The 10,369-nt window shown below is 55.2% G+C and overlaps 1 protein-coding gene across 1 annotated transcript; it reads left to right on the forward strand.

The window, feature by feature from the left end:
- Positions 1 to 7,813: 7,813 nt before the first annotated feature.
- Positions 7,814 to 8,761, forward strand: LOC134665485 (uncharacterized). Its single transcript, XM_063522460.1, has one exon. The coding sequence runs from the start codon at positions 7,814 to 7,816 to the stop codon at positions 8,759 to 8,761; it is 948 nt and encodes a 315-aa protein (XP_063378530.1).
- The last annotated feature ends 1,608 nt before the right edge of the window (positions 8,762 to 10,369 follow it).

Here is a 10,369-nt window from a genome sequence, read left to right on the forward strand (position 1 = left end):
TATACAAAGGACAAAATACAGAAGGCCCAGCGTGCAATGGAGAGGAGTATCCTGAACATTAGGCTGAAGGACAGACAACGATCCCAAGATATACGTAAAAAAACCAACGCCATTGATGCTCTAGAACATATGAAACGCCTGAAGTGGAAGTGGGCTGGTCATGTGGCAAGAATGACAGATGAAAGGTGGACACAACTTACTACTACATGGCCGGGCCCAAGGGCTAAGAGAGGCCAAGGACGCCCTAGAGATCGCTGGGTCAAAGATATTAAAAAAACTGCCGGAGACAACTGGATACAGAAAGCCCATTCAAGGTCAACTTGGAAACTGTTGGAGGAGGCCTTCACCCGTCAGGGGCCTTAATTACCATTAATATATTACAATTTACAAATTTATATTCATTATGTACTAGTTAAGGTAGATTAAGGATGAAAATAAAGGCTTAATTATTATTTATAATTATAAGGATGATAAAGTTCTTAGGGGTTATTGTGATTCGGATTTTGCGGGAGATCCAGACACTAGACGCAGCACTTCTGGTTTTGTGATTTGGCTGAATGGTGGAACAGTGGCATGGAGCTCAAGAAAACAATCAATAGTCGCATTAAGCAGTACAGAAGCAGAATTTATAGCAGCAGCAGAATGTTGTAAGCACGTTGTAAGGAACTACTGTTCGTAAGGGATCTGATCTATGAGATAACCAAAGAAAAACTCGAAGTTGAGATGAGAGTGGACAATCAATCTGCGATTTGGCTGATGAAGAAAGGAATCATGGGAAAAAGAAGCAAACATATAGACGTAAAATACTATTATCTAAAGGAGAAAATCGACGAGAATCAGATTACAGTAAAATACTGTCCAACTGGATCACAGCTGGCTGATATACTAACGAAAAGTTTACCAGCTGTAAAATTTGAAAAATGTCAACGAAGATTAGTGTTTTAGTGATAATGTGAGGTGTTGAGTGTAGACAATGTAGTATAAGTGCGGGCTAAAATGAACGTTAATAATTATTTCGAATAGATGTCGGGGTTTTTCTTTTATAGTATATCGTAGTATGTAAGTTTTTATAGGGTGTGTAAACTTTTATATTATAATACAGAAATATGTACTTATTGAAAGAAAACTTGAGGATCAAGGATACTAGAAACATAGTGTAGTCAAAATTGAGGGGTGCTTAATAATGATTCATTTAAGGGGGTGTAAGTGTAGTAAGAGTAACTGAATCATTATTTAACCTCATCCATCATCATCACCGAAGAAGAGTTTACTCGTTTAATAGGTACATTTTACATGGTTTCTGAAAAATATCCTTGAGTTTTTGTTTCTAAGTCTGTATTTTAATATTTTATAATTTATATTAGAATTGTTATCATGATTATTAGTGATGTGAAAGAGTTGAGTCGGTGAATAAAAATATTTATTATATTTAGTGATGTTGAAAAGTTGAGTCGGTGGATAAAAGATTTAATATATATATATGTTTTGTGGTGAAGAGTCGAGTGGAAGGATAGAGGATTTATTATATATACAATTAGTGTTGAAGAGTCGAGTGGCAGAATAGAGCTTTGATTATAGATATGTGATTAATGTTGATGAGTCGAGTGGGAGAATAAAACGTTTATTATAGATGGTTAGTGGTGAAGTATCGAGTGGAGGAATACTAGAGTATTTATTTTGTTGAATGAGAATTTACTGTAATGTATTTGTTGAATGGGGTATACAGGATGATGTAATATGTGGGAAATATACAGAATGATGTAATATATGGGAAATATACAGGATGATGTAATATGTGGGAAATATACAGGGTGATGTAATATGAGGGAATATAATAATAATAAAGCCCGCAGGGCAGCTTGTGGCGAGCTGTTGGGGAGTAACGACCCCACGGACCCGAGTGCTCCCGAGAGTCGGTCAGGGTCTCCGTCTCCGGCGTGTCTTCGTCGGTCGGAGTGGACCCCAAGGGGACCCGCAGGACTCTCAGCTCTGGCTCGCCTTCATTGGCCGTCCAGAGAGGAGTCGCTAGAGCTATATGCTCCAGGGGTGGAAGTGTTAAAGGGCATAACGCCGCGAGTAACTTCGGAGAAAGCGCAGCACCACCTCTCGACACCCCTGAGCCGCTCACGCCGGTGTTGCACCTGGCCGTCTTTACGATGGCGCATCAGGTGCCCATCTAACGAGTGGCGAGTCACCACCTGTCTCGATAACTTGTGTAAGCAATGTTATGGCAGGTGTCCGGACTCCGGACCCCCTCGAAGTGCTGCCACCTTGCCGTGGTGGGGGGGCTTGCGTGTCTCAATGATCCTCGGGGCTACGCCGGACAGGGCTACCCATACCGGACAGGCCTGGAGTGAGAGACCAGACAAAGAGCGGCACATGACGGTTCTCCCCGCGTCCCTCTGACGGAGCAGAGGGCGCAGGGGAAGTACATAGGGTGGGCGGGCCTGGCCTGAGATGTGTGTGGATCTCACGAGGCCAGGTACCCGCGACGGAGGCACGCACGGTGGTGGTGCGCGTGCACCGTGTTTGAAGGAGCCCTAATATTGGGCAGCGGCCGCCTTCGAGCGGCGTGGGATGGCGGGCCTTCAAGGCTCGCGGCGCGACGGGTCTGGCAGTTGCAGTCATGCGACTGCTGGGTGAGTTTCGGCTCCCCGTCGGGCAACCCGTAACCCGCACTGAGCCGGCCGGGGGTGCTGCTCATTGAGAGTAGCACCGCGTGGAAGAAAACCACTATAATAAATTACCCCAATCCCAAGGTGAGCAATCGCGCCGATGGGATGCGTGGCTGGAGGGAGTCCAGTCCCGAGCGTGCGGGGGAGCTCACCCCTTAAAAAAAGCTAATCATGGAGATCAGCAACTTTAAAATTCTCCGGGCGGGTACCCAATCCCGTTCACTCGCTTCGGCGGGTGAGAGCCCCGTCGTATACGGAGGGGGCAAAAGTTGCTTCGTGGGCCGGCGGGATGCCGGCTCTCGTGAACACGACACTGGCTATGAACAAACGGAACTCGATTACGCAAGCGATATGGATATTTTGCGGATGAGGGGAGGAAACTCGGAGGACGAGGAGGAAAGGGTCTTTCTTCCGCGAAGCTCCTTGGCGCGTTCGCCCGTGCAGGGGCCTGTCCCTGCACGAGAGAACGTGTCACAGCACAGTCAATGTGTGGACTATCCAAGCCCACGCATTGACCTCAGCTTGCCCGAGCTGCAGATTCCTCCGTTTGGAGGGGTTGACGTCCTAACAGCGGCAAGGGACAGGCAGGGCCGCTTTATACGGCGTGCGCCAGGTGCAACTCCGAGCACCGCCACAGAAGTAGGGGCAAGACAGGAGGAGCCACGCGCACTACTGGCGCTCGAGGGAGGCCGTGAGGCCAGGTTCGAGAGGGTCGCCAAGGTCCTCCTGACCCGAATAGACCCAGGGATTCCAGGGATTCTAGCGGGAAGTGGGGGTGACTCGGACGGCACCATGTACACGGTGCGGTCCAGCCCGTCGCCGGTGACTTCCCCCCCCCCTAGTCGCCATGGGAGCCCGACCACGGAACGTCAAGGAACCGACGTGGAGGGGAAGGCTCCAACGGGCAACCCCAAAAACCGGGGAAAGGGAAAGGGAAAGGTGCGCCCACGGATGCCGACCCCACTCAAACCCGCGGGCCTAGTGCCAATTTCGGACGTGGAGACAACGGAGGGTGAAGAGTACGGTAGGATGTGGCAGGACCGCCCAGAAAAAAGACCTCGACCATCCGACTCGGACTCTATGCCAGGCTCCAGCGGAGATGAGGGGCGCCGTTCAACCGGCAGCGGGGGCTCATCCCAAGCCTCTAAACGCCGGGGCCGCCCCCCCACGACTGGGAATTACATGGGCATGGCTAAGGCAAGAGAAGCTTATAACCGTGCCCTCCGGGAAGAGGCTCGCCTCGAGGCGGAGAAAGAGCTGGAACAAATGGAAATCCGAACGCGGCAAGGGTTCCGCAAAGACACCATTCCTCGGCCTGGGGCGAACCCCGAAGAAGAGCCCGGCATACGGGACCTGAGACGACAGGTCGCGGATAGTGTGGCTGTCATCGAAAGGGTGGCAGCCACATCAAAGAATCTGAAGGGCCCGTACATCCGCCGCCTAAAAGACGCCTCGTCGGCAATCACGGATGCGTTTGCTGAACTCAGCCAACGCACAGCCACCGAGGAAACGACGCGGCTTCAGGCCGACAACGACCGGCTGAGGGGGGAGATGGCCAGTCTCCGAAAAGAAATGGCCGAAATTAAGGCCCAAATGGAGGCGATGCGTCAGCAGGGCAGTGCTGCATCCTCCCTACCCGGACAGGATAGGAGTTCGAAGACGGTGGCCGAACAGAGCAAAACCTCGGCGCCTCTGACGAAGGAGATCTGTCGCGTGGTCATGGCCCAGGTGACGTCGTACCTGGACGCCCACATGACCACAATCAAAGACAGACTCCTCCCTCCGTCCGGCGGAGAGACTACTCAGAAGGAAAAAAGGCTCGCGGGCGCTTCCTCGAAGGCCCTGGTCCCGCCTATGGTGCCTGCAAAGGGACCTTCCTCCTCAGGCTCTGTGGGGAGGAAGAAGAAGAAGAAGCCCCGGAAGGGAAGCTCCGCCCAGGAAATCCCGGCCCCGGTAATGCCAGGCTCCGCCGCTGCTGCGCTGGCGCCTGCACCTGCCACGTCAACCTGGTCCGAGGTAGTAAAGAAGGGGAAAAAGGGAAAGCCCAAGGGTGCAAAAAAGGAGGTGAGCCCGAATACGAACAAGGCTCCACCAAAGAAAGCCCGGAAGCTTCGCCTTCCTAACACATCAGCGGTGGTGCTGACACTGATACCCCAGGCCGATAGCAGCACGAGCTACGCCGCCGTACTCAGCGAGGCTAAAAGCAAGGTCGACATTGACTCGATGGGGATCGCGGGTGTTCGGATCCGAAGGACCGCCACGGATGCCCGCGCCTTTGAGATCCCCGGAGCGGCGAGCGGCCAAAAGGCAGATGATCTGGCCGCCAAACTGCGGGAGGTGCTGGACCCTGCCCTGGTCCGTATATCTAGGCCCACCAAATGCGCGGAGATGCGCATCTCGGGCCTGGACGACTCCGTACTTTCCTCGGAAGTGGTGGCGGCGGTAGCAAAGGAAGGTGGCTGCGCAGAGGAGGACATCAAGTCCGGGGAGGTCACGCTCGGCCCTTCGGGGTTGGGTACGGTGTGGCTGCGGTGTCCTATCGCAGCTGCCAAAAAGGTGGCGCAGGGCGGACGGGTCCGCGTGGGGTGGGTGTCGGCGCAGGTCAGACTGCTCGACAGTCGGCCCACGCGATGCTTCCGATGCTTGGAAGTGGGACACGTGCGTGCGAAGTGCAAGTCGGAGGTGGATCGGAGCCCTATATGTTACCGTTGCAGTGGGACGGGCCATATCGCGCGTGACTGCAATGCCACCGCGCATTGCTCATTGTGCGCCGCTGCGGGCATCCGTGCAGACCATAGGGTGGGAAGCAAAACATGCAACCCACCCAAACGGAAGAAAAGTGCTGCAGGTGGCCCCGGAGCCTCTACGCAGCCAAGTCCCCCACGAAGGCCTGAGCCTGGGGTCGAGGAGGATCGGACAGCCAATGGCTAGGAATGGCCGTCCGGTATCTGCAGGCGAATATCAACCATTCCGCCAGAGCTCAAGACCTCCTGCTCCAAAGCATGGCGGAGTGGTTGATACATGTCGCGGTGGTGGCAGAGCCCTACTCTGTGCCCCCGAGGGACAACTGGGCTGGTGACAGGGATGGCCTAGTAGCGGTTGTCACGCAGGCCCAAGCTAATGCGCCGCGTCACCAAAACGTCACCAGAGGCCACGGCTTTGTCGCCACACTATTAGGAGACACGATGGTGGTCGGGGCGTATTTCTCGCCAAACAGGAGATTGGCCGAGTTCGAGTCATTCCTGGATGAGGTGGGCTCTCTGATCGGCAGCAGTCGCCCGGGGCTGGTGCTCGTCGCGGGAGATTTTAACGCCAAGTCCACGACATGGGGATCCCCAGCGACGGACGCGAGAGGGCAGGCCATGGAAGAATGGGCGGTCGAAGTGGGGTTGCAGATCCTCAACAGGGGGTCGACACACACGTGCGTGCGACAGCGGGGCGGGTCAATTGTGGATCTAACAATGGCCAGCCCTGCTCTCGCACGGCGCGTAATGGGGTGGGGAGTGAGGGTAGACGTGGAGACGCTGTCGGATCATCGCTACATTCGATTCGATGTCTCCACGTTCCCTGCCACTCCAAGGGGTGTCGGTCGACCCACTGCGGGGGAAGGGCCGCGCTGGAAACTGCGCAAACTCGACCGAGAAATGGCCAAAGAGGCAGCGATTGTCGAGGGGTGGCAGGCCGGGCCTAGGCCCATCGGTGAAGTCGACGCCGAGGCGAAGCGGCAGGTTGCTGCTCTCCAGCGCATATGCGATGCAGCAATGCCCCGAGCAAAGGCGACTCCGCCGCGGCGCCGGCTTTACTGGTGGCGCGAGGAGCTTCGTGAGGCACGAAGCGGATGCACAGCTGCGCGCCGCCAATACACCAGGAGCAGACGGAGAAGGATACGCGATCCGGCCAGGGAGGATGAGCTCTACGCCGCCTACCGAGCCAAATGCCACGCCCTGCAGGCAGGCATCGCACAGGCTAGGGAAGCGGCGTGGAAGGAGTGGCTGGAGACGCTGGACCGGGACCCATGGGGACGCCCTTACAAAACTGTAAGGGCAAAACTCCGGCCTTGGGCCCCTCCGCTAACCAGCAGCCTTGAGCCGGACCTCTTAGGACGAATCCTTACTGGTCTGTTCCCTGAAAGAGGTGTATGGCATCCGCCAGCGATGGGTGGGAACGCTACCAGCACTGCGGTAGAGGAGGACATACCTCCTGTCACAGAGGGGGAACTCGGGGCAGCGGTGTTAAGGCTCCGGCTGAAGAACAGCGCCCCCGGACTTGACGGTGTGCCCGGACGTGTCGTGGTGCTCGCGCTTGGTGAGCTGGAGGAGAGAGTGAGGGCCCTTTTCCACGCATGTCTCCAACAAGGTCGGTTCCCGCGAAGCTGGAAGACCGGTAAGCTCGTCCTTCTTCAGAAGGACGGGCGCCCGGCTGAGTCGCCGTCGGCCTATCGCCCCATAGTCTTGCTTGACGAGATGGGCAAGCTCCTTGAGCGAGTGCTCGCGGCCCGTCTCGTCAGACACCTCGGGGAGGTAGGACCCGACTTGCACGAGTGCCAGTACGGCTTTCGGCGGGAAAGGTCGACCATTGATGCCATAGCGCGGCTGAGGGTCCTCGCCGATGGGGCAGTCTCACGGGGTGGAGTGCTGTTGGCAGTGTCGCTAGACATAGCGAATGCCTTCAACACTTTGCCCTTTGAGACTGTCAAGGAGGCATTGAAGTACCACGGTGTGCCCCACTATCTCAGAATAGTAGTCGAGGACTACTTCAGAGACCGGGCCATCACATACCCGACTCAAGCTGGATGGGCAAGCAGGACGGTCACGTGCGGTGTCCCACAGGGGTCAGTCCTCGGACCACTCCTGTGGAACATCGGGTACGACTGGGTGCTTCGCGGTACCAACCTGCGGGGCGTCAACGTACTGTGTTACGCTGACGACACTCTCGTCACCGCAAAGGGGAGCACCCACAGGCAGGCCGTCCGGCTCGGCACAGCAGGGGTAGCTCACGTGGTGAGTCGCATTAGGGCCTTGGGACTCGAAGTGGCCCTCAACAAGTCCGAGGCTCTATGTTTTCACGGGCCTCGAAACGCACCGCCTCCTGGGCTGGAAATAGTGGTCGGGGGAACCTCCATCGCCGTCGAGTCGACGATGCGGTACCTAGGCATTGTCCTCGACGGTCGGTGGAGCTTCACTGAGCACTTTGCGCGGAAGGCGCCAAAATTGCTGGCCGCAGCTGGAGCACTCGGGGGACTGCTCCCGAACACCGGGGGACCGGGCAGCACATGCCGCCGCCTTTATCAGGGTGTTGTGCGCTCCATGGCACTCTATGGGGCCCCAATATGGGCAGAATCCCTGAACGCTCGGAACGTGGCCCTGTTGCGCAGACCCCAACGGGTTATAGCCACAAGAGCGATACGAGCGTACAGGACGGTCTCCTTTGAGGCGGCGACGTTGCTGGCCGGCAGCCCACCATGGGACCTGGAGGCTGGGGTCCTGGCGGCGGTATACTGGCAAGTTGCGGAAGAGCGGGCGGCGGGAAATCGTCCACTTCCGGAGGAGATCAAGCTTTGGAGGGAGGAGGCCAAGGATGACCTTCTCCGGAGGTGGGATGAAAGGCTAGAAGCCCCGAGCGCAAGCCGCGAGGTGGTGGGCGCAGTACGCCCAGTCCTTAGGGACTGGTTGAAGCGCGACTTCGGGCCAATGACGTACCACTTGACACAGGTACTTACTGGGCACGGTTGCTTTGGTAGGTACCTGTGGCGAGTGGCACGACGAGAGGACACAGCGGTGTGCAAGCACTGTGACAGAGGTGAGGAGGACACGGCGCATCACACCCGCGCCGTATGCCCTGCGTGGGATGAACCAAGATCGGAGATGGCGGCGGTTCTTGGAGCAGACCTATCGCTGCCGGCAATAGCCAGTGCGATGGTCCGTAATAGAGGCACCTGGGAGGCGGTCGTCGCGTTCTGCGACGCTGTCATGTCCCTAAAGGAGGCGGCGGAGAGAGAGCGAGAGGACGATCCCCTCTCGCTCCCTATCCGCCGAAAAAGGACCGGGCGGAGGCGGGCCGCGTATGACCGCCGCTTGCCGCCCTAACTGGGACCTCGGGCAGGAGATCGGGGGGTCTCCTGCCTGACGAGAGTGTCCCGAGGCGGATAAGGCGCAAAAAGTGCACACCTAGGAGGGACAATGGCAAAAGCCGCAATAGCCGAGCCCGCAAGGGCGACACGCACATGGCAGGGCCGAGGTAAGCGCCAAGCGTTCCCTTAGCCCTACCTCAGGCGGAGCGAGGGTACACCGAGGGGTTTTAGTGGGTAGGCCTCCCCCTAAGGGAGGGGAGTCCCACATAACTCCCGACCCCCCCCCCCCCCGGGGGCGGGAGTATGCGTAACGCATTTCCCCTCGTAAAAAAAAAAAAAGGTGTCCGGACTTCTTTGCAATAGCCCAGTCTTTTTTCCACCCAAACTTAAACCATAGACCAGTATTCTGACCATATTCTTTACAATAGCTTCCAATGCCTGCTGAAACCGGTTCACGGGTATTTATTGATGTACCCGTGAATGGGTTCCAGCAGGCGTTCTACATGACATCAAATCTCTCCAAACGGCCTCTACGTGTTGGATCCATATCCCCACGCACGCCTTATAAATGACCGGGCTCGAAAGACCCGAGAGTTTTAAAACGGAGATACAAATAATAATAAGCCCGCAGGGCAGGTTGTGGCGAGCTGTTGGGGAGTAACGACCCCACGGACCCGAGTGCTCCCGAGAGTCGGTCAGGGTCTCCGTCTCCGGCGTGTCTTCGTCGGTCGGAGTGGACCCCAAGGGGACCCGCAGGACTCTCAGCTCTGGCTTGCCTTCATTGGCCGTCCAGAGAGGAGTCGCTAGAGCTATATGCTCCAGGGGTGGAAGTGAAAGATGCATAAGACGCGAGTTGTCACAGTGGCTGTTAACAGTCACTGGGTAGAAAGCGGCGCACACCTCTCGACACCCCTGAGCCGCTCACACCGATGTTGCTCCTGGTCGTCTTCGCGACGGCAGTTTCAGGGGCCCATCTAGTCAGCGGCGAGTCACCGCCTGCCTCGATGACGGTGTTAACATTGTTATGGCAGGTGTCCGGACCTCTTTTACAATAGCCCAGTCTCATTGTCCACCCAAACATCAATCCATAGACCGGAATACTGTTCACTTTTTCTACAATAGTCCCAATGCCTGCTACGACCGGTTCATGGGTATCTATTGTTGCGCCTGTGAACGGGTTCCAGTAGGCGTTCTACATGACATTAAAGCTCTCCAAGGGGCCTCTACGTGTTGGATCTATATCCCCACGCAAGCCTATCAAAAGACCGGGATTTATTGGCCCGTGAAATCCAGAAGGAGACACAAAATAATAATAATAATATATTCTTTATTGTGCACCACATAATGAAAAGGAATACAGAAAAAGAACAGATATTACATTAGGTAACAACAGGCGGTCTTATCGCTCAAAAGCGATCTCTTCCAGACAACCTTTGGGTAGCAGGAAACCAATAACTTACAACAATGAACGGGTAGTGCAGATACGAGATTACGTAGAATACTAATAGAATAGCCTCACATATCAAGAATAAATATAAAAGATATATTAAAGAATTATTCTAAGTAAATACAATAAATATATAAAATACATATATATATATATATATATATATATACATATACA

The sequence above is a fragment of the Cydia fagiglandana genome, chromosome 6, assembly GCF_963556715.1.
Source record: "Cydia fagiglandana chromosome 6, ilCydFagi1.1, whole genome shotgun sequence".
Taxonomy (NCBI): Eukaryota; Metazoa; Arthropoda; class Insecta; order Lepidoptera; family Tortricidae; genus Cydia; species Cydia fagiglandana.

Excerpts from the sequence above, each read along its gene's own strand:
- LOC134665485 (XM_063522460.1), top strand. The coding sequence starts at position 7,814 with ATGCGGTACCTAGGCATTGTCCTCGACGGTCGGTGGAGCTTCACTGAG.